The following is a 25,422-nucleotide window of genomic DNA, read 5'->3' as shown; positions in this document are numbered from 1 at the left end:
ATCTGGTTTCTGCTCCAACATAAGGAGTCTTGTGTCGATGAAAGACCTTACATTCACCAACTACAACTCACATGATTGTCATGTCATGCTGACCACTTTTCTTCCTATCGCCATCAGGGCTATAAATCCAGTGTTCTTAAAGATGGCAATCACACGGTTGTGCTACTTCTTTAATAAGATATCTGAGAAGGTAATTGTCCGTGATGAGTTAGAGTCCCTACAAAAATTTGCTACAGAGACATTGAGCCAGTTGGAGATGTGCTTTCCCCCATCGTGATTTGATATCATGGTACACCTTGTTGTTCATTTGGTACCTCAAATAGAGGCATTAGGTCCCATGTATTTCCATGAAAATGTGGACGTATGAGCATTTCATGTCAATATTGAATGGCTATATGTCAAATCGTGCTCATTCGGAGGGTTCCATGATAGAGGCGTACATTACAGAAGAGGTCATTGAGTCTGGAGGACCATTATGTAATAATCTCCTAAAAGACCAGGTATCAATTGGTTTGCCTCCATTGCGACATGAGGGAAGGCTTGATGGACGCGGGAGGATGGGACGGAAATCATTCATCCCGCCAGATAACAACATAGTCCTAGAGGCACATTATAGCATATTACAACAACTCATGATAATAGACCCATTCATTGAGCAGCACATGAAAGAGCTTCATGAGAAGAATCCAGGATGCACAAATGATTGGGTACACAAGAAACACAAGCGTCAGTTCACCACATGGTTAAAGGATTTGGACATGACAGAGGAATCAGAAACCATTAAGATTTTAGCATCTGGACCATCAAGCCAGGTCACATCATGGCAGAGCTATGACACTAGTGGCTTTTCATTTTCCACCAGCTATAGAGACACCAAGAGCATGGCACAGAATAGTGGCGTTCGATGCGAGGGTATAGATGATGCAACTGGTGAAACAACTACATACTTTGGGTTCATTGATGACATATGGGAGGTAGAATATGGTCCACGCCTGCAGATTCCAGTGTTCCGATGCCGATGGGTTCAAGATAAACATGTCACTGTGGATAACTATGGCCAGAGAGTTCTTGACCTAAGTAAAGTAGGTTATAAAGATGATCCGTGGATCCTTGCTAACTGTGCCGCACAAGTCTTCTATGTAGAACAAATCCTTTCTAAGGATGAAAGAAAAATAGCCAAAAGCCAAAGCATATAGCTATTCCTGGAAAGCAACAACTTATAGGAGTTGATGGTGTAATGGATTTGGAGGATGTTAACTGTCTCTTTTTATAAACTTTGAAGAAAACATAAAAAATATTGAGAAAAGTATCCCACAATCCTCATTGCCATGGGTGCGCCACGATGGACAAGGAAAGACTGTAGCACGCTAGATTCTATAAGTTGTCATTACTCATATAACTCTTGTATCACTTATCATTTATACCTTATGCTACTATTTCTTATTAAGCAACATGTTTACATTTTCTATTTGTTTTATACCTTATGCTATTTTATAATATTTGTACAATTTATTACGGATTATTTAATTTTTGAAACAACATAATTAACAAACCATTAATCACTAAGTAAATTAATTAACAAATCACTCCTTTTCTAATATTGTACAATTTATTATGGATCATTTAATTTTTGAAACAAAAGTAATTAACAAACCATCAATCACTAAGTAAATTAATTAACATAATTGAAAAAATATATTATACAGGCGGCTCTTAATGAAAACTGCCGGTACTAATACATTAGTACTTGCGGCCCGCAAAAAGAGCCGTCTGTACAAATGATTAGTACAGGCGGCTCTTCTTGACGTCCGCCAGTACAAATGATTAGTACAGTACAAATCCAATCCAATATATACCCTGAGCGCAGGCCCCGAAATTTTCAAGTCCCGGTGGCGCGAGGTTGACGGAACCGACGCCGTTAGGCTGCCGAAATCCGCCGCCGCGCCACCATCTCTCGCCGGAGCCCGCGCCGCGACCGTCCACGCTGCCCCCGCCGCGAGCCGCCGAGGAGAGCCCGTGCGCCGCCGCCACCGAGGAGAGCCCGTGCGCCGCCGCCGCCGCCACCGGGGACCTCCGCGTCGCCACCGAGGACCTCCGCGCCACCACCGAGGACCTCCGCGCCGCCGTTGAGGTGAGCCGAGGTGCGGCGGCGGCTCCCGTGCGCGTCGCCGCCCCTCCTAACGCCAGCGGCCCCGTGCGCCCCGTGCCCTTGCTGCCTTTTTTTCTTTTTTTAGTTTTTGTAAATTATTTATTTGTTAATTATTGATTAATTATTTATTTGTTAATTAGTAATTATTTGTAAATTATTTATTTGTAAATTATTTACTAATTTATTAATTATTGATTAATTAGGGCTTGTTATTTATTTATTTGTTAATTCATTATTTATTTCTTAATTGTTTGTTAAGTAGGGTTTCTTAATTAGGGTTTGTTAGTTATTTATTTGTTAATTATTTAATTATTTATTAATTATTTGTTAAGTAGGGTTTCTTAATTAGGGTTTGTTAGTTAATTATTTGCTAATTATTTATTTATTAATTAATTATTTGATTAATTAGGGTTTGTTAGTTAATTATTGAGTAGGGTTTCTTAATTAGGGTGTCTTAGTTAATTATTAATTAATTAATTAATTGATAAGTAGGGTTTCCAGGATGTCCGCTAGTGTTAATTATGCTTTGTTAATTAGAGTTTATTAGTTAATTGTTTATTAATTATTTGTTTAATTAGATGAGTACTCCATCGAATGCTGAAGTCCAGATAGAAACACCTAGATCCGACACCTCTGGATCCGACACTTATAGAAGCCCGAGCGTATCACCACGTGAATCCCCCAGAGCTAAGAAGGCTCGTCTAGAGTTGGAACATGACCCGCCATACGAGCCTCAAGCTGATCCGGATGATGATGAGGTATATATTGTAGTAAAGTGTCTATACAATAGAATACATGTGTATATATGTATGTACCTAACAATTGAATGGACAGGAGGTGTTATCTCAAGTTGTTGCCGAAATGGAGGCAGAAGAACAAGATGTTCAGAAGGACACGACACCTCAAACGACTGGGACATCCTCTGAGCCAAGAAGTAAAACAAAAAAGAGTGATCGGGCACGAGGAGACAGAGGAAGGAATAGATTTCGAGAAGAAATTTATTAGATTATAGAGTTAAGTCCGAGCAGAGAGCCCTTACCACCTCTAGAGGCGCTACCCAAATTTAGGGCCACAATTGGATTTTTAGTAAAAGAGGAATTTGATATCACTTGGAGTGATTGGAGTATGGTGCCACAAGTGAAAAGGACCACTTGCTGGAATCGCTTGTGCACTCGATTTATTTTTCTAGATGGTACAGATGATTTGGCCAAGGGTTATGTCATGAAGCAGTTGGCAATATCATTCCGGGGCTATAGGCACGATATGAACAAAAAGTGGTTGCAGAAGGGACGGGACCCAACGAAGCGGTACCCTATCACATAGGCTCAGTGGGCATGTTTTTGTTTGATGAGAGAATCGGACGATGCCAAGGCTAAGAGCAAAGCCACCTCTGAACTCGCGAAGAGGAACAAGTATCACCACCACCTTGGCACTGGTGGTTATAAGACCAAGATTCCTAAATGGAGGGCAGAAGACGATGCAAAGAGGAGAGAGGGCCATTTGGCATTGACCGATATAGTGCCTGAAAGGAGTGCAAATTGGCTTCGTGCTCGGAAGGCAAACACTGAGAGCGATGAGATGTCCTGTCCCGATGAGATTAGAGAAGTTGCGGACAAGGTTTTGGAAGCATCAAACCTGGAAAAGAAAGGTGCCTTCAAGTCATAGAGGGAGAGGTACATCCTTACCCATGCTCTAGGTAACCCCGAGCATCCAAGACGTGTACGGGGATTCTCCTCCAGAATTAGTTGGAAAGAAGGATTCAGTGATGAGTGGAAAGGCATGTATAAGAAAAGAGACCGACATAAGGAGGAAATGAAAGATTTTTTTGAGCAGCAGGCTGCAAAAAAGTTTAGGGATATGATGGAAGACTTCTTTACAAACCCTGATCTTGAAGTGATGAAGTGGTTGGTGGGAGCAGTGTCTGTTCAACAAATGTCCTCACAAGCTCCTTCGCATATGCAGCTTGTACCAGCTCAACCCTTGGAGCGTCAGGAGATGGCCACACAATCTATGCCCTTTCCAAGCAGTATAGCGTCAACAACAAATAAGGACCATTATCAGTTGATGATATTGATAGACCTTGGGCTTGCTCCTTGGTCATATCCTATGGCCTTAAGAATCAGCATACAAAGCAAGTGGCCACAGGCAATGCTATCCCAGGACGTACATTCCATACTGTTGACATGCAAGATGCATACTGTAGGGTGAAAGTGTTGACGGTCGAGGCCGGATATGAAGACGACTTCATAGACATCCCGACCTCTGAGGGTATAGAGAAGCTTAGACAAGCAATCAACAACTTCATACAATGGCCGAGACGGTACGTAAGGTTGATTGATCCACCAGCGCCACCCTCTCCAAGCATAGTGCCTCAACCATCCCAAGAGGCCGAAACATATCAACAGCCACCATCACCAATGCATGCTCCAGCATCGCCATACATTTATGAGCCACCACCATCCTCCCCAATACATGAGATGGCATTCTTGTAGAATGAGCCCGAGGTGCCAGCCAAGGAGAACATGCCTGAGCAGCAGACTCCGCCGTCCAAGGAGAATAAGCAAACTCCTCCACCACCTCCAAAGGAGAAGGAGGATGAGCAGACTCTCCCACCACCTCCAAAGCGGAAGGAAGATGAGCAAACTCCCCCAGCAGCACCGGCCTCTAAGAAGGAGAAGAAATTTCCAATTCCAAAATTGATTTCTCCCTATGAGCCAAAAAAGGGGAAAGCAGCAGGCACAACTCTCTTTCTGAAAGGACTTGGAAAGCAGCGGACGGCACGGCTCATTGAGCTCGAACCGTCACAGAAAAAGGAAGCCACCGCCTAGTCAATAGAAGCCATGCCCCCATCAAAGGAAGCCCAAAGTGGCGATGTACATGTCGAAAAGCCATCAAGTCAACCATTGACCCTAAAGGATATCAAAAAGCAAACGATTGATGATTATGTCAATGTCCCCAGTGACTATGTGCCCAGATGGCCTATGCTCCAATGGACGCTGCTCGATAAGATTCAATGGCCGATAAAAAGGTTTCATGACTGGTACATGAGAGCAGTGCATACTGGCCTCCATGCAATCAGAGTTGATATACCAGCAGACGTGTTTGCTACTGGTAACGAAAAAAGCAAGGCATTTGTTACCTTTGAGGACATGCACTTGTTATTGAACTATAGGCGGCTTGACGTCCAACTCATAACAATCTGGTGTCTGTAAGTATCACTCATGCACATACAATTATTATTAATATGTAGTGTGAAACTCTAATATGTAGATGTTGTCTGTAGTTTGCAAGATCACGAGCAGAGGTCATTATTATCTGCCGGATCGATGGTCGGTTATCTGAGCCCTATCAAGTTACAAGAAAATATGCACAAATTTGTATTATCAAAGGAAGATAGAGCAAAGATAGAGGAAGACAAAACACCAGAAGAAGTTGCAGAAGCTATAAAAGAGTTGCAAAGAAAATACGAGGATAATTATGCCCTCTATCTTGGTAGATCAATGCTGAGGTATAAGTATAGGGATTTTATATTGGCACCTTACAACTTTAGGTAAGCTTGACTTCATATACGTACTTCAAATTATCGTGTAGACAATATACATGTGTCGCTCACTCATTTATTCATGCAGTGACCATTGGATTGTTTTTTATATTTATCCCTTCGAAGGGAAGGTTACATGTTCCTCCCGAGAAGTATCAACCATTCTTGGTTCAATTAGAAAGGTGAGCCAACATGAAACCACATGCGTACTTATATAAATTAGAGTTTTAAAATAACTTTAGTGATTTATATTCGATATCTACAGGGCATGGCGGTTTTATAAGAAACAAAAGGGACCGGTCGACGCCGCACGCTCATATCCTAGGGTGCCATTGAGGATACAACACCACTATCCGATAAGTTGTCCGAACACATTTCATCATATAAATAATACATAAAGCATGGCAAATTTAGAATAATCCGTTGCTCATTATATAGTGCCACAAGCAACCACCTGGATCGATCTATTGTGGGTACTATGTCTGTGAGTTTATAAGGCAGCGGGGACGTTATGTCAGAGACAAAAATATGGTAAATAATATTTATGTATGAAGTTTTCTCATTAAAGTTGCAAAATTATATATTGAACATGTCTCAATCATGGTTTTAAACTTTGTTTCCAACCAAAAAAGCAAGGAAAGGACGTGCCCTTTACACCAAAGACTCTGGAAGATATAGTAGCAGACTTGTGTGGTTTTATTATGAGAGAAATAATTCCAAGTGACGGTGCATATTTTGATCATGAGGGCGATTTAGCAAGTGATAAATTTAGAGTGCTGACAGACATAGCAGGTCTAAATCTGAAGCGAAATGACATGTAAACACTGTATGGTTATGCGGATAACATGCATTGACGTGTATATATGTAATTTTATGGTTGATGTTTGATTTCATGTTTACAATTCTATAATATATATATGTGGTGTATGTACGATGTGTGTGTGTATATATATATATATATATATATATATATATATATATATATATATATATATATATATATATATATATATATATATATATATATGATACGTTTTAACTACTCCTACTTACGGACGAGAGGGGTAGTGAGTCCGGCGGACGTATCTAACGGGAACGGAAACGTCGGGCATACGGCCCGTTAACTCCACTAACGGGTTTCCGTGAGCTGCTCCCGAGCGTATGTACGGACGTACTTTAATAAATGAATGGGTATATTTACATACATATATTTGCGAGTAGATTTATATACACATAAAATTTGATTATAGAGTATATATAGCGTTTTAGGAGTACAAATTTAAAATAGTATGTGAACATACTTTCTAACACATGTAAACATACTTTTTGACGAGTATTAGTACATACACATTAAAAAAAGTGTCTAACACTAATTGAATGAGGATTGAGGAGAAAAAAATGGTATGCTAGTATGGATGGTCTTTCCAGCATGCACATTCCGAAGACAATAATCTGAAAGTTTTTGTGACAATTAGTCCATGGATGCAAGAGGAACTTCTTATTAATACATAGCACACTGCATGCAGCCAGCAGTCAGGCTTGATTGCAAGCAAATTGAAAAACCATTATTTTAATCCTAGCAAGTATGAAGTGATACTCTGATCAATGAAGAAGTATTCAACAATACACTAATGAAAAAACCACGGCGGGCAGCTGATGCGGATTGGAGCAGCTTTACGCGGACCTGACCAGCTTGTTGTTTAGATTAAACAAAGTATGAATACATACCATGGCTGCAAGAAGTATCCATGCATACTCGAGTATGTAGGCAGAATCTCCAACAACTTGGTATTTCGACATGTTATCCTACAAAATTTGCTAAAAGCATAAAAATTCTCCTCCAACAACTCCTTATCTCAACTTGCTAAATTTCCAAAGTTGCTATCCAGAGGTTTCTACTGCCGAGATTTGTCAAGTTGCTATCCCGAGCGCAATTTGTTAGAGCCACATATTCTTTTTACCAAGTGAGCGGGTCCATCTGTCATCCTCTATTTTTTACCAAGTGAGAATAACAATTTATTGGAGACACATCCTTTTTTTCTTTTGCTAAACAAATTAGCAACTTGCTATAACTCAAGATTTGACAAGTGAATTTTACCAAGTTGTTGGAGATGCTCTAAGCAAGTTCGCTTTGTCAGGTATTCCGATGGTAATTATCCACTTTGTTGGCTGCCATTATTTCAAAAAATGTAGGTTTGGAAACTGCGTGAATTAACTTTATTAAATTGCATATGTTGCTTATTTGGAGAGCTTCCGAACTTAACTTATCATACTTTACTTCTTTTTGGTGGGATAACAAATACATGTCTTCCAGTTTTGGATAGCAAGGATTGAGATTCCTACAGTATGCCATTTTGGATTACTATGTGAGGAATTTTCTCAGCGATACCCTAGGTTTAAGACAAGTATCAAAGTCATACAAATCTAAATTGTATCAGACGATACAGTAACCTGAAAAAGAAGTATGTATGGATACGATAATCGGGAAAAAGTACCTATCAGTACTCCAATCTAATCTGAGAATAGTATAAACCAATACTCTATTTGGTTTGGAACAAAGTATCAACTAGTAAATTAGTGCTTGAAAAAATAATCAAGTGCATCGAAACTATAGAATAATACAATACCTTATCCCTCAATGGTTTCCACAAGACAAAAAATACTGAATGAACCGCATAAAATTAGCATTAGCAATGCGACAGAAACAAGGTCAATAGAATAAATTACCCTGGGTTTCCAAGTGCAAGGGCATTAAATCAGAATAAACAAATAGATCACAGCAGTAAAGATTAGGACGTAGTGTCTCAACAAAACCTAGATTCCATCGACCGGAAGCTGTGCCGAATGCCCGATCCAAGAGGCAGCACCGCCACACGCAACCTAGATTGTTCGGCCGGATCTGCTGGGGCAGCCCTTGCTGAGCCTTGCCGCGACCCTCGCTGAGATCGAGAAGGGTGGAGGGGAGGCTGCCTTCACCTCGGGAGGGGCCGCTGTCAACGCCAAGAAGGTGGAGGGGCACCGCTGCACAGGGCAGATGGAGGACCGCCGCCATCAACAGGGATAGGGCAGAGCCGCGCCGCCTAGGGTCGAGGGAGGGGCAGCGCCGCGCACCGCGAGGGCCGTCGATGGTGGTTGGAGCCCGCCGCTGCCGCCATCGGAGGGGAGGGGAGGGGAGGGAAGGGGCGTGGACGCGAGCAGGGACGGCGGCGTGGGGAAAGACGGAAGAGCGGAGGGCCTGGTGCTCGAAATTGAGGACAACATGTTAACGGGTATGGACATGTGGTAGAACACCCGATAAGCCAGATTCGTGTACGAGGTGAACGCCGTCATCGGCGCGTTATTTGGTTCACACGCGGGACTGCCTGACACTACTCGGCGGCGGTGCGTGTAAGGCCTTGTTTAGTTCCCAAAAAATTTTGCAAAATTTTTCAGATTCTCCGTCACATCGAATCTTTAAACGCATGCATGGAGTATTAAATATAGATGAAAATAAAAACTAATTGTACAGTTTGGTCGAAATTGACGAGACGAATCTTTTGAGCCTAGTTAGTCCATGATTGGATAATTTTTGTCAAATACAAACGAAAATGCTACAGTGTCGATTTTGCAAAAAATTTTGGAACTAAACAAGGCCTAACTACACGTATATGATGGAATTATATATATATATATATATATATATATATATATATATATATATATATATATACACACACTAGTGTACAGCTGGCTACAGAATATCATATTCCGTAGCCAGACCAGAGCTCGTGAGCCCGAGGGCTACCCCGCTCAGCATGGACACCGCCCGTGCATTTATCCACCCCAGGTCACACGCTAGCCTTTTGATGGTGGTATGCATGCAAATTTAATCACCGTGATTTGTTCCATTCCTTCCACTGGCCACAGAAACACCTGCGAGTGGCGAGCATCTGCGTTTGACACTGCGGTGTCGTCCCTTGCTCGCCCCTGCATGATGGAGCCTAGATGGAGTGCCCATGGAAAGCTCGATGCTTTGAGCAGATCAGCATCGGCGACGGTATGTGCTGGGTCTGGGATTTTTCGGCTGTTTTTTTGTCACTCGAGGATTTGGCATCTGGACGCCGTCTTGGTTTCATCTGCCCATGCAGCGGCGCAGGTCACCCAACCATCTGCATACAAGCTACTAGAATATTTCTTATTCTCATTTTTCTTGTGATCGATCTTTGCAGTTGCAGATGTGCGTAGTGGATCCTCGATGGCTCTCTCTTGGTGGATCGTATTGCACAGATGACACCCACCGCTGTGACGATGCCCGCACGAACAACACCCCAACAGCCAGTCTCGCTCGGATGGCAGCTCCTGATGGCGGAACGGCTTCCCTCTCTCGCATGATGGCCCCAGCGGCGAGGCTCACCCCGCGCCAACGACGCCCCCGTGGCGATGGCCTAGCAACGCGGTGTCGCCTTCCTCCCTCCTGATGGCCCTCACGATGGCGTGGTGGCAGGCCTCTTCCATGACGCAGCGTGCCTTATTTTATTTTTGTTAGATTTATTTGTACAAATACATATGAACTTGTTTGTTTTCATTCTAAAGTTCATGTGTGATGTATTATCAATGAACAACGTCATATTAGTATTTGATTTTGTTATACTTTTCTTCTGGTTACTGTTGGAAAGCACCAAAATTGTGTAGAGCATGTCCAACAATTCCCAATACCTACTTTGTATTCTATATTTTTTGGCAAAAACACAAAAAAGCTTCTCCAACAACTTTGAAAACTCACTTGGTATATTTCCAGAGTTGGGAAACTCACGTCTCGCGTGCGTATAGAGCCGCGCGCGGCTCCACTTTGCATCGGCAATTTTCGGCCTCGCGACGTCCCCTCCCGCGCCGCCAAGTTCCCTCTCCCGCCCGCGCCATATTCTTCCCACGCCAGCTTGTCCGTGCTGCCGTCGCCTGCAGGGAAGTTGTTGACAGGTTGATCAAGGCCATCATCACCAGCCGGAGCATCAGTAGCAGACACGACGCCGACGCCGTCGCTGTCGCTGCGCTGCTCTTTCTCCACCACCAGCTCGGCTGCCGCGACCACCTCGCCGCGACTGCCGTCAGCTGGCGCGGACACAGAACCTCCTGCAGGGAGGTTGGCAACCTGCAGCTCGCAGCCATCAGAGGCGCCCGCGTTGCCGCTGTGCACGGCGAAGACGCTCCCAGCAGCACCCGGGTCGGTGCTGACGCCGCCGCCGCCGCCGCCGCCGCCGCCAACGCCACCTTGCTGCTGCTGCTGCGGCAGCAGGATGAACACCAGCCTCGTGTACTTGGCGCGCTCGTTGTTGAGGGCGCTGTGCCACAGGTCGGTCTCGGAGATGGACAGCTTCCCGGAGTGCCGCACCGCGGCGGCGATGCGGGCGAAGTCCGGCGCGAGGTGCTTCACGATGGCGACCAGCACCGCCACCTTCTGCGGCTTCTTGAGGCCGTAGCTCGGCGCGAACGGCACGGGCACCGGCGCGCTCGACAGCGCCGCCACCAAGTCCAGGTGTTCGAGCAGCTCGGTTGTCCACCAGTCCTCCGACCCCGTCGGCCACCACGGCGGCGGGGGGCCGGTCTTGCTCTGGTGCTGCCCCTGCCGCAGCGGCGGGTTGCACACCGGCATCAGCGACGAGAGGGGAAAATTTTGGAAGTGAGCCTACCTTTTTCAATTTTTACCAAGTGGGAATAAGGAGTTGTTGGAGAGAAGACTATTTTTCACTTGGCAAACAAAATACCAACTTGCTATAGGGAGCTGTTGGAGATGCTCCGTAACTCCCCTTCTAATTATAGTAAGTCTACGGTAATTATAATCTCAAACTTCTCCTAACCAGTTTAAAATACACATTAACAATATAGTAACTCATTCAGGGTTTTACTCTACCGTAATTCCCCACCAAATTATAGTAACATCATAATACACAATTATAGTAACTCTACGTAATTATAATTTCAAACCACTTAATTTCTTGTAACTATTATAAAAATCATCTTAACACTATAGTAACTTGTTCAGAGTTTACTCTACCGTAACTCCCCTTCTAATTATAGTAACATCATGTTACACAAATTTAGATTATAGTAATTCTACCATATTAATCTCAAACCAATTAAATTCTCGTAACTATTTTAAAATTCATCTTAGCACTATAGTAACTCGTTCAAGGTGTCTCTCAAAAGGAATCATGGTAAACATGTATCGCAGTATAGAATTATGGTAGATTAGTTCAAATATTCTCGTAACAACCACTTAAAGTAGTCTGCAAGATTGTCGAGACAGTATAGATTGTCCGCAAGATTGTAATTCTCTTATTAAACTATGATAATTTGGAGGAAGAATTACCATAATAAATTATGATAATGCAAAGGGTGCATCCTGGAAACATGCATATGCGTTGACCTCAGTGAAAAATGCCTCAGCTGCAGGATAATGATTACGGTAATTAGCACATAATAATGACGTGCATGCAGGCATGCAGCAGCAATTACGCACGCTTGTTGCCGGTCAGTTCCAACGCTTTGTGCGTCGAACGCGCTGCTGGGTGCCTGCACCGGCCTGGCTACAGAGGTATTCTGTAGACAGAGTATACTCTTCCTATATATATATATATATATATATATATATATATGTTTAGCACTGTATTTGGTGGGAAAAATTAAAATTTTAAATATATATAAAAAATTATTTACACAGGCGGTGTAGTGTGAGCCGCCTGTGTAAAAATACATTTATACAGGCGCTCATCTTGTCAGCCGCTTGTGTAAAAATACATTTACAAGGTGAGCCGCCTGTGAAAACCTAATTTTCACAGGCGGCTCACACAGCCCCGCTTGTACTGTGGTCCATTTTCTACTGACCCCTGGTACAGACGGTGGGCTTGGCCGCCTGTGAAGATGCTTTTAGCACCGCCTGTAAAAATATTTTCTGTAGCAGTGGATAGTGTATCAACAATTTATTTATAGTTGATCTTACCTATATGTATAGCATTAAACAACTTACAAACAATGATATAGACTATGGGTTGTATGACTTGTATGTACTCCCTCCGTCCACGAAAGAGTCAATTTCTAGAGTTGTCCTAAGTCAAACTTTTTAACTTTGACCAAATTTCTAGAAAAAAATGCTAAGATTTATAGTATCAAATTAGTATTATTAGATTCATCATAGAATATATTTTCATATAATGTGCATTTTATATTATAAATGTTGTTACTCTTTTCTATAAAGTTAGTCAAACTTTAAAAAGTTTGACTGGCACAGATCCTAGGAATTGATTCTTTCGTGGACGGAGGGAGTATGATATATTCAAGGCATTAATAGACGGTCCCCCATCTATGAGTTGTACGTGCCATAAAGCTACCAAGAGTTGGTACTTTTTCTGAACTAGTAGAAGCTAAAGCTAAAATTTTAGTTTTTACTAGATCTTCTCAAAAATACTTTTTGAGATCATTTTATTGATCCTTTTTTTTTACAAAATGCTTTGCCTTCACTTAGAGGCTGCTCTATCAAAAAAAAAAGGAACAAGGCAGAACCGTACCAAACTAACTCTAAATCTCACCTTAGTCAATATATCTTAAATTTAATTAGTTTTATAGAATGGAGTATCAATATTTATATTTTTAAATAAGTTTGCTATATTATAAAAATAGGTTTCTGAACTCATATAATAATGTTTATTATACATTATAAATATTAGTATCTTTATATACATTTCGTTGAACATTTGATTAATTGACTTGTAAAACACGGAGATCACATTTTTCATAATGAAGTATCTCTAGAATAAAGGCAATAGTGCTAATTACGAGCTGTCATGCGTCACCTGCTCTAGAATAAATATCTCCTTGTCTCTGAAATAATGGGTTCCATTCTCAGATGCTCTGAATAGAATAATGTGCACGCTGTTGGCGCACTCATGTCTCTGATCGGGACTTGTTCCTAATAAATAAATATCTAGAACTTCTTTTGTGTGGAGCCATATAATTTTTGATATTTTTATTAACGTGGAGGAAAGATAAATGGAGAGAGATGAGAGCTTTCTTTCCTCATGCAAGGAACAAGCTGAGTACGAAAGCATAGACATTTATGGGTCCAAATAAATGTGTATGTGAGGAGAAATAAGAAAGAGAAAGTAAAACAGTGTACTACATAATAATAAAAAACTTTTTTATAGACATATAGAAGACAATTATTATATAACTTAGCTCTTATAATTTGACTTATAGTCGAGTACTTCGCTGTATTATTGATCTTGCTCTGATTCTACCACCCATTGCTGGCTGTGCTACGCCCTATTTAAACGATGATTGTGGTGAGAAGAACAAAATGAAATCAATGGATTTCAAGGTGCAGGTGGTAGAGTCGTCATTTGTAACGCCGACCGAGCCGGCACCGAGGAAGGGGCTTTGGCTTTCTTCTTTAGACCTCGTGCAGGCCAACAAAGGCCACACTCCAACGATCTACCTGTACAGCTCCAACGATGTTGGTGCTGCTGATTTCTTCAACGTGGCCAGGCTCAAGGAGGCTATGGCCAGAGCCTTGGTGGCCTTCTACCCCCTCGCCGGCCGCCTCGGCGTCAGCAACGACGACGGTAGGATGGAGATCAGCTGTAACGGCGAAGGTGCACTCTTTGTTATCGCTCACGCGGATGATCTCAGTATCGAGGACGTCAAGGAATTCAAGCCATCGCCGGAGCTGAGGAGACTGTTTGTTCCACGTATTGAGCCATCGTCCATTATACTGGCCATACAGGTCCACTTTCTCTGCTTCCATGCTTTTTTAATATTTTTAACTTTTGATGTACATACAAGTAACCTGTTTTTTAACATTTAGCTATAAAGTGAAGTAGATAAATTGGGTGCTCTTGTTGGTTTCAAAGATGGTTTTTGATTTTTTGAAGGGTGACTTTCTTATGATATGGTAGGTGACTTTCTTGAAGTGTGGAGGGGTGGCGTTAGGAACAGCTCTCCACCACGTCGCCATAGATGCTTCAAGTGCGTTCCACTTTTTCCAAACATGGGCAGCCTTCTCCAAGCATGGTGACCGTGCTGCCGTGGAGTTCCCGTGCCATGACCGCACCCTACTCCGTGCACGGTCTCCGCCCACGGTCCACCCCGACGCACTCTTGACATTGCACCCTAAGCTCATCTTCTCTAACCCTGAGGGACCTCTTGCCTTCGAAGTCTTCACCATTTCTAGGGATCAGGTCGCCTCCTTGAAGCACCTCTGCTGTGGCATGAGCACCTTTTGCACCCTGAGTGCTCTCATCTGGCAGTGCACGTGCGTTGTGCGCCAGCTTCCGCCGGAATCTGAAGTGCGCATCGTGTTTCCAGCCGACCTCCGGCGCCGGATGAGGCCGCCCCTCCCAGACCACTACTTCGGCAACGCAGTGTTCAGGCTATGCGCCACTGGCGCGGCAGGGGAAATTGGCACGGTGGCGTTGGGATCCGTTGCTGCCCGCATCAAGGGCGCCATCGAGCGGATGGATGACGAGCTAGTGCGGTCCGCGATTGACTACTTCGAGATGGCCGAGATGGACAAGAGACCAGCTTTGAGAGGGACCTTGCCACCGACAGATATGCATATTACTAGTTGGTTCGGTAGGCCACAGTACGATGCAGATTTTGGGTGGGGAAAGCCGCAATTCATGTCGAGGGCGGAGTCCGTCCGTGGTGGCTATGTGCACTTGATGAACGATGAGGGGACAACGGATGATGGTGGTGGCAGCGGCGATGTCCGCATGCTCGTGTGCATGGAGGCTGTAAATATAAAGGAGCTAGGGCGGCTGCTTTATGCAAAGCTCTAGCAAGCTGCTAGTACTGAGTACTAATCATAAGGTTTTGTAACAATAATAATGTTTTGTACTTACCATATAAGGTTGTATATGGTTGTATGCAGTGAGATACTTATATGTAAATTAAGTGCTACTTGATTTGTGTAAACTGCTTGACTATTCCTAATTGATTACTCTAAATTAGAGTGGGAAAAAACTCAGGGAGAGCATAGCATAGTCAAGAATATTGGCCAAACATTATATTATATTATATTATATTATATTATATTATATTATATTATATTATATTATATTATATTATATTATATTATATTATATTATATTATATTATATTATATTATATTATATTATATTATATTATATTATATTATATTATATTATATTATATTATATTATATTATATTATATTATATTATATTATATTATATTATATTATATTATATTATATTATATTATATTATATTATATTATATTATATTATATTATATTATATTATATTATATTATTGTCACTTCATTTATTTTTATTTGTACCAAACTCTCCTGCCTCACCGGGACACACGGAGTCTTCAGTCTTCACAGTTCACACTGTCTCATCGCCGCATCATTGCTATAGGGAGAGTAAGGCCTTGTTTAGTTCACTTGGTGATTTTTTTTTGCTATTGTAATATTTTTATTTGTATTTAGCAATTATTATCTAATCATAGACTAATTATCTTTAAAAGAATCGTAGGCAAACTATATAATTAGTTATTTTTTAATCTATATTTAATGCTCTATATATACATGTGCCGCAAGATTCGATGTGATGGAGAATCTGTCTGGTGTAATTAAACAAGGCCACAATATAAATAAGCTAGGAGTAGTTTACACTCACCACTTCACCAGCCACCACGTACCAAATTAAGCATCCGACATGGCATTGCGCTCGCTGAGGTTGCTAATCCTGCTGCTTCTGCTATCCTCCTCACTCCTCAGTCCTCATCGCCGCCGCACAAGGAGACGAGGAGGAGGCCTCGCTGCTGGCCTTGAAGGCAGCGGCGATCAGCGGCGGCAGGTACAACGACCCGCTTGCTTCGTGGAACCGCAGCACCACCACCGGTGGGTACTGCAGCTGGGATTTGGGGACAATGCTGAGGCACAATGGCGCTTTCACTGGACAGCTACCAAACCCAATAGTGAACCTCTCAAAAACCCTGCAGGTCCTCGACTTTAGCGCTACTGGGATTTGGGGAAGCATCCCTTCAGCCATCGGCAATCTGGTGGGTCTTGAATCCCTTGGAGATAATGATGCCTCCATATCTGGAGTACTTCCAGATAGCATTGGCAAGCTAGGAAACTTGACTAGTAACTTGTCTGGCCAAATACCTTCATCTATCGGAAACCTCTCAAAGTTAACTATCCTTACTGCATTTAGTAGCAATCTAGAGGGGTTCCGCCGATCATAGGGAAGCTGAAGAGTTTACTTGCCCTTTCTTTGTCAAGCAACCACCTGAACGGTTCGATTCCAAGAGAGATTTTTGAACTTTCTTTCAGTTACTTGGACTTGTCATACAACTCAAGGAAAAATACTAACGGCGGATAACCTGCAGAGAAGAGGATGGCCTCACCAAGATCGTTGCGTTCTATGCAACGGCCCCTTGGAAACGTGCTTACACCTTTCCCTACTTTGCCCATTCGCCAAGGTGGTATGGAACCAAATCCTAAACTGAGAGCACTTTGACACTCGGTTAGTCCATTTCGATCAGGACCCTGAACGCTTGAGTTCATAGTGGGAGGACACTGTACTCAAGGTCGCAAAAGAAGAAAGAAGGCGCTTCAATGGCTTGGTCATTTACACATGCTGGAATCTTTGGAAGGAAAGAAATCGTAGAATTTTCAACAACACACAAGAACCGGCCTTGCAGGTTGCTTCAAAAATCAAAGAAGACATTGCACAAAAGTTCTACCAGGGTTTCAGCTGCTTTGTGCTTGGTCTTTTTTGCAGCTGTTTTTCTTTAACTTGTACATAAAAAACTCTTTTACTACTTCCTTAATTGAGAGGCAGAGCTCCTGCCATTCCTTTAAAAAAACAGGACCTCTTCCCTCCCAGGTCGGTAGCTTACAGAATCTTAACCAACTAATTCTATCTGGAAACCAGCAGTTGTCTGGCGAAATACCTGAAAGTATTGGTGAGTGCACTGTCCTCGAAGAACTTTTGTTGGACGATAACTTATTTAACGGAAGCATACCTCAATATCTCAACAAGGGTCTAACTACTCTCAACCTGTCAATGAATAGGTTGTCTGGTACTATTCCTGGTGGGCCTTGTTTAGTTCACCCAAAAAACCCAAAACTTTTCAAGATTCTCCGTCACATCGAATCTTCCGGCACATACATGGAGCATTAAATATAGATGAAAATAAAAACTAATTACATATTTTGTCTGTAAATCACAAGACGAATTTTTTAAGCCTAGTTGCTCCATGATCAGACAATGTTTGTCAAATAAAAACGAAAATACTACAGTGTCGTTTTTCCAAAAATTTTTGGAACTAAACAAGGCCTTAGGAAGTACCAGTGGCCTGGAACAATTGGGTCTAGCACACAATAATTTGTCAGCATCAATTCCTTTGCACTCTTACTATTAGCAATTATTGTTGCACTCTTTCACTTGATCTACAGCAATCAAACACGAAGGCAGAAGGGTGCACTCGAACCACCAATGGTTGAGGAACAATACGAAAGAGTTTCTTATCATGCTTTATCAAACGGAACCAATGGATTCTCCGAAGCCAATTTGCTTGGTAAAGGGAGCTTTGGGACCGTCTATAAATGTGCTTTTCAAGATGAGAGAACTGTTGTAGCTGTGAAGGTTTTTGACCTTCAATAATCGGGCTCTACCGAAAGTTTTGTAGCCGAATGTGAGGCATTGAGAAGGGTGCGCCACCGCTGCCTCATGAAGATCATCACATGCTGCTCAAGCATCAATGAACAAGGTCAGGATTTCAAGGCATTGGTTTTTGAGTTCATGCCAAATGGTAGCTTGAATCGTTGGCTCCATATAGAATCTGGCATGCCCACTTTGAAAAATACTCTTAGCCTCGCACAAAGGCTCGATATCGTTGTTGATATCATGGATGCATTGGACTATCTCCATAATCACTGCCAGCCACCAATCATCCACTGTGATCTCAAACCAAGCAACATTCTTCTTGCAGAAGGCATGAGTGCCCAACTTGGAGATTTTGGTATATATAGAATCATTTCAGAAAGTGAAAGTATGATTCTGCAAAATTCCAATAGCACAATTGGCATAAGAGGCTCCATTGGCTATGTTGCTCCTGGTAAATGCTATGTTTTTTTTATTTTTTCTTTATTCCAAATCCTTCTTAAATATGGCATGCTAACCAATACTTCCTTTCTTTTGCACAATAATAGAGTATGGTGAAGGTTCTTCCATCACAACTTTTGGTGATGTTTATAGCCTTGGCATATTGCTGCTCGAGGTTTTCACAGGGAGGAGCCCAACAGATGATATGTTTAGATGTTCAATGGATCTACATAAGTTTTCAGAGGATGCTCTTCCAGAAAACATCTGGGACATAGCCGATAAGACAATGTGGCTCCATACTGGCACCTATGACAGCAATACAAGAAACATGATTGAGAAATGTTTGGTTCATGTCATTGCTCTTGGGGTATCCTGCTTGAGAAAACATCCTAGAGAGAGGACACTGATACAAGATGCGGTCAATGAGATGCATGCTATCAGAGATTCATACCTCAAGTTTTCCAGGCCTCTTGTGGTGGAAGATGGAGCAGGAACGATTTTGCAGTAATTTTCAAACAGTGGTGAATAAGTAGAGCTGAAAATGGGCAATATGTTTGCAGGTGATAACTTAAATAAAATGATTGAAGGTTTCTATGATGCTTCAATTCTATTCAAGGTTTCCACCTCGCCCACCTGCTGCCGTGCTGGAAGATGTATTGTGTTTGCAAATTGTATCGTTACAGTAAATGAATAGGAAGCACACAAGTTTTAGCAATTTGTGCAGGTAGACAAAAAAAAAGAGAAGGCATTGCTGAATTCCATAGAGTACATTGATGAATATAAAGCAATTCTGTATAGATTGTCTTTTGCAATGTTTTGACTAAATAAAGAGAAGACATCCAAAGCTCTCATTTCAGATTACAAAAGACAGTCATACAGCTATCATTTCTGATTGCAAAAGACATTCAGATAGCACATTGGTGGTTGCACATTCAGATACCAAAAGATATCCATACTATTAGAAATCAGCAATGTAATCATTTGTGGTTGCCCCCTGCAAAATAGAAGGTTCAGAAAAGCAACAGAGAAAGTTTATTTGTGGCCATGTATGGTTTAGAAAGCTGGTGCATTGGTTTGAAATATTACCTTCAGTATATGAGAGAATGTATTGATGGCCATGTAGGGTTCAGAAACTTCTTCTATGGGCAAAGAAGTACTAGGATCAGTATTTTGCACAGCTACAGTGCCTTTTTTCTTACTTTTCTTCTTTGTTGATGGTTGTTCCTTCAAATAAAAGAAATAAAATTGAACATGTTTCTACTGGACACAACACAGTTGTTGACACCGTTTTTGGGCACGTGTCCATGATTGGTAAAGTGTAGGTCGGCAAGATAAGACGGCAGTGCTTGATCTACATGGTGAGTTGCCGATGAAGATGGTTGCCGATGGAAGGATGGTTGAACGTGACCAAGTCCATAGGTGATGATGTGTTTGTGCCGATGGCTATGAAAGAGGAGTCTGCCGATGATACAGAGGGAGAACCTGGAAGTTGCCGATCGGCTTATGGGGATGTCCTAGTTTGTCACGAGAGGATGGTTTTACGTTTTCCTTAGTTATTTAGATCGTTTTGTACACGAACTCTGTTTAAATTTGGAATTCGAATTCTAGTCGTGTCTGGTTGTAGCTCTTTGAGCAGGGTATAAATGTAGACCCTCGGGCCTTGTAAAGAACATCTATCAACCAATCAAACACAAGTTTTTACTCATATTCTAGCATCTACTTTTCGACGACTTCGTCATACTTTTTTTCCTTTTTATTACGAGTTCTTAGGAATTCGTCGACTTAAGCTCGGCGTATTCTCGAGTTCCGCGTGAGTACCTCTTGGCCGTGACATCCGGGCGCATCGCTGTTGTCAGGACCAAAGTATTCGAGTTACCACCTTTGCCGATAGTAAGGTCAAATCGGCTGGCACGCCTTAACGTTTGAATCGGGTATTAGCCCTTTGTGTTTGCAGATCAGCTTTTGCATCAACAACAGTGAATGAGATAGATCTCTCATATTCACATTGGAAAGCTTCAAAAATAATTGGTGTGTATAGCCTGCTAGCTTGGAGTAACATAGGTGTTCTCATTTTGAGTCATGGTAATTTTTTTCTTGATTGATATTCAGCATGCAATTCATTATTTCTTTTATATTCCACAACCCTCCCAAAATACTTAAGGAATCGAATGATATTGAAATGTCGCTTCAAGTCACTATTTAGACTCCCACTCAATTTTGTACTCCTCATCCCTAATGTATATACATTAGTCATATAACATTCAGCCCACTTTTCTTTGACCTTGTATACACTATCCAACCAAGATTGCTTGCTGGCCTTTGTCCTCAAGATGTTAAATGCTTCTTGAAATATTGCTTCATCTTCATACTCATACATACATGCACTAAAATCTGCGAGAATATTCTTCTTTGTTGTCTTCAGCCATTCTTTTTGAGGTGTATACGACTCTTCTTCATCAGCTTCAACTAGATGCTTAACAGCATTCTGCATAATATGGAAAGTGCACAGACCATGCCAAGCTTCTAAAAACACCTCCTAAATAGCCTTTTTCATTGCAGCATCTTGATCAGTATAAATTGTTTTAGGTTTCTTGCCATTATGTGCTTTTAGGAAGGTCTCAAATGTCCATTTAAAAGTCTCAAATGTCTCACCATACATGAGCACAGCACCAAAACCACAGTTTCTCGAAAATGGTTGAACCCAACAAATACTCCAAAAGGCCTGCTCTCTTTGTTTGTTCCAAAAGTAGTATCAAAACTGACAACATCACCAAAATATGCATAGTCAGTGAGCATTTTAGCATCAACTCAAAAAATATTAGCTATTTGTTCTTCCGGGTCCATTTGCAATGCATATTGAAATGATGAGTTCTCGGCAATTTTTTCTTGAAAATACATGAGCATGCTTCCAGCTTGTCCGTATGCCATCTCACGTTGGCGTTTGGCCCTTAAATAGTTCTTATGGTCTTGAAGAGTGTAACTAAGATTAAGTGCACCACCAACTTGGATGGAAGCTAACTCATGTGCAGCTTTGGGTCCAATTCCTGCATCGTCAACCGTCTCAATTTCAAAACCTTGCAGCTCTGAAATTTTCCTTTGAGAGACCAATAAATGTGAGGTTTGTGGCAACTAAAGGGTGTGATTGTGTTCCAAAATCAGCTCAGTGACTTTATAATTTTTCTTCTCCCGATCTAGTATGAGACCCATACGAACTTGACAATCAGTTCTTGTTTCAGCTCATGCACACATAAATCTGCATGACCTAACCTTTCCATCAGATTTCCTTTTATTTTAGTACCTTTTTCTTACATCGAAACCTTTTTGGCCTCCATAGGTAAGCCAAAACATCCAAGCTTCCTGTGTACTACTGCCAAGTTGAGGTAACAAATTGGGGGAAAAGCCATCTCTATAACAAAAAAATATTTTTCATTCCTCATATAATAAGCAGCTATAATATGTATCACCAAAAGGGGAGAAAAAAACAAGCATGGGTTACACACCTCTTTGCTTCCATGTCATATGTCCTGAATCGATTATGTGATGAATGCAAGTTGATGTTTCTTTAATTATGTGCAACACGAGCTGACATAGTAAAAGGATGGCAAACAAATCAGATGGAGAGATGGAGATGTAGACCTACGGCCAATACAGGCACTAGCCGAACTAAACAAACGTGGAGAGGCAGAGATGCAAACCTGCTAACACATTCATGGCGACCAACACAGGCACCAACCAATCGCCGTCGATGGTTCACAAACTTGCTAACATTCGATGGTTCACAAACTTGCTAACATGTTGCAGGCGACCAGCAACAGCAGATCGCTGCCTTCCGCCTCACCTCGCCGCCTCACAACCGCGGGAAAAGAAAAAGAATTCGCGCCAAAACAGAACACCGGCGGCAAAAAGGGGAGCGACATCGATGGTTTTGGGCCGAGGCCCAAATAGGGAACAAGTGCAGCAGAAGGAACGACACACAGCCGTCAGATCTTCAATGAGCAACTTAGAAGTGCTGACGGCAGGTGTAGTCATTTTCTCATGAAGTCAGATGATTTGATTCCCTCCCCTTGAGGCTATAAAAGGAGAGGAAGAGCATCGTCTAGGCACGGCCAACTCAACAGCCAACACTCCACATTACTACAACACTCCTGAGAACTCACACAAACTCTCAGCCACCAATAAAGCCGAGACCTGAGACTTCTTCCCTCTCTCGCAACTTGCTTGTAACCCCTACTACAAGCACTTTAGGTGTAAGATAATACAGGATCCGACCCTCACACTGGACGTAGGACAATGTTGGCCCGAACCAGTATAAATCTCTTGTGTTCTTCTTGCATCACCATCTGAGTTCTGGCCGGGGCACGCAGACTCGATTACTTGTTAGTGTCTAGATCACGTGTCCAGACACCGACAATTTCCTACGGAGATTTGCTCATAACAGTCACCCTTTGAAAATGAATTTGATGTGTAGAAGAATTAAGCTGAACATTGACCGGTTTGCTGCAGAGTTGATGAAGATGGAGGCCACTTGTTTTCAAATGCAAAACTGTCAAACAAGTTTGGCGCTTTCTGAATTTAGAAGAAGAGCGTGCTATTCTGGCAGAGGAGTTATCTATGGAATTTATTCGGTATATTTTCTATCTATAAGAACGGAAAAGAAAATGCTGATTTTGATCGCCATCTGGATGGGGTGGGGGGGGGGATCCAAAGGAAACGTGCTGCTTTGCTTGCCCAATCAATGCGCCTGTATGTTGGAGAGTTGATGCAGACAATGACAATGAAGAGGGGTCCAAAGGAAACGTGCTGCTTTGCTTGCCCAGTCAATTGCGCCTGTGTGTTGGAGAGTTGATGCAGACAATGAAGGATCCAAAAATTTCTGTGTCAAGGGAGAAAGGGCCATGGCTGAAACCACCGGGAGGAAAACTTAAACTGAATTGCGATGCATCTTTCTCCTCTACTACGAAGACGGGTGGTTGGGGATATGTGATTAGGGACTGCCATGCGGATGTGGTGACTGCAGGAAGAGGGAGAGTGCAATTTACCTCTAAAAACGGCGGGAGCTCCCCGCGCAGCGAGCTAGGACACGTCACACAAATTTTTTTTGATTGGGCCACGTCTCCCCGAGATTGATTTACTTGGCTGCCAGCGTTCCACGTCGCCCCGAAATCCCCGGCCACGAAAATATCACGCGGCTCCTCTTCCTCATCGAAAAAAACCTCTACAAACGGCGGGAGCTCCCCGCGCAGCGAGCTAGGACACGTCACACAAATTTTTTTGATTGGGCCACGTCTCCCGAGATTGATTTACTTGGCTGCCAGCGTTCCACGTCGCCCCGAAATCCCCGGCCACGAAAATATCACGCGGCTCCTCTTCCTCATCGAAAAAAAACTCTCTCCGTCCTCTTCCTCTCTCCTGAGGAAACGGCGGGCGTGGCGAATCCGCCCGGGGGGCGGCGAACTGGCGGCTCCCTCCCCCTCCGTTCCCCACGTTCTTTTCTCTTCCCTTCCTCTCTCTCTCTCCTCGTCTCTCCCGACACGGATACGGCGGCGGCGTCAACAGGCCTCCACGGTGGTCGGCCCTCTGTGCGGCATACCTTTACAATGCACTACAAGCTGAAATTATAGCATGCTTGCAGTGTGCCCAAGCGGCAATTGATCAAGGAAACCTTATTTTGGAGTTTGGACATAGGAGGTGAGACAATCATCAATTCACTTCCCGCGCACATTTATGTGATTTTTGCTGAAGAATCTTCAGCTCAGGAGTAATATGAAGTCATCCAATTTCAAAAACAAAAGGTAATAAGATACTTATTGTTTCGCTGGTATGTGCAAGAAGATTAGCAGAGCCTACTGTGCTTGACTGGTTGACCCATGTCAGGCCTGTTTGGTTGACGCCGGTAAAGTTTAACTCTCGTCACGTCAAATGTTTGGACACATGCATGAAATACTAAATATAGACTATTTACGAAACTAAAAACATAGCTAGAGAGTAATTTACGAGACGAATCTTTTGAGTCTAATTAGTCCATGATTGAACACTAATTGTCAAATAAGAAGAAAATACTACAGTATCTGTTAAACTTTAACGCCCCCAACCAAACACCTCTTTAAGTTTTCTCTGGCTCAGTCATCCCTGCATGCATGCAGGAGGCCCCAGAGCGGAGGGGTGTGTTTTTTTTATAAGGACATAGAGCGGAGTTGGCCAGGAGAAGGCACGTGCTTGCAAGCGACTGCCGCATTCTTTGGCGTCATGTTTAGCACTACAGGCAGACATGTGGTACTTATGCATGACAGAAACACGCGAAAGCGAGAAGAACGGGCCCCTCCTCTTTCATTGGTGGGAGCACTCATGCATGTCTATCCAGACATATATCGCCCATCCGCCGAATAACGCTCTATGCTGACTGAAAGATTTACTGAAACTACTGTTGTATGCATGATTATCTTTTTTTGTGAGCACTTACAGTTGCAGAGATGCATCATCAGGGAACCAGCACTAAAAATGCTTTGGAGTAATTATCTGTTATCCGCCTATGACGAGACGATGCCACCAGACGTGATATGCGATCAGGAACAGTAAAATACTCGTGAAGAGTACTGCACGCCAGTAGGCATGCCACCTACCAG

The 25,422-nt window shown here is 42.6% G+C and overlaps 2 protein-coding genes across 2 annotated transcripts; both read left to right on the top strand.

Moving 5' to 3' along the window:
• On the top strand, positions 14,000 to 15,683 carry LOC8060773 (hydroxycinnamoyltransferase 4). The gene is made up of 2 exons (XM_002457294.2): positions 14,000 to 14,445; positions 14,618 to 15,683. The coding sequence occupies exons 1-2, from the start codon at positions 14,020 to 14,022 to the stop codon at positions 15,497 to 15,499; spliced, it is 1,308 nt and encodes a 435-aa protein (XP_002457339.2). The 5' UTR covers positions 14,000 to 14,019; the 3' UTR covers positions 15,500 to 15,683.
• LOC8073295 (probable LRR receptor-like serine/threonine-protein kinase At3g47570) lies at positions 17,978 to 20,059 on the top strand. Its single transcript, XM_002457292.2, has 2 exons — positions 17,978 to 18,812; positions 18,907 to 20,059. The coding sequence occupies exons 1-2, from the start codon at positions 18,425 to 18,427 to the stop codon at positions 19,305 to 19,307; spliced, it is 789 nt and encodes a 262-aa protein (XP_002457337.1). The 5' UTR covers positions 17,978 to 18,424; the 3' UTR covers positions 19,308 to 20,059.

This window comes from Sorghum bicolor, chromosome 3 (genome assembly GCF_000003195.3).
Source record: "Sorghum bicolor cultivar BTx623 chromosome 3, Sorghum_bicolor_NCBIv3, whole genome shotgun sequence".
In the NCBI taxonomy this organism is placed as follows: Eukaryota; Viridiplantae; Streptophyta; class Magnoliopsida; order Poales; family Poaceae; genus Sorghum; species Sorghum bicolor.
This window is presented reverse-complemented; position numbering and strand designations above follow the sequence as displayed.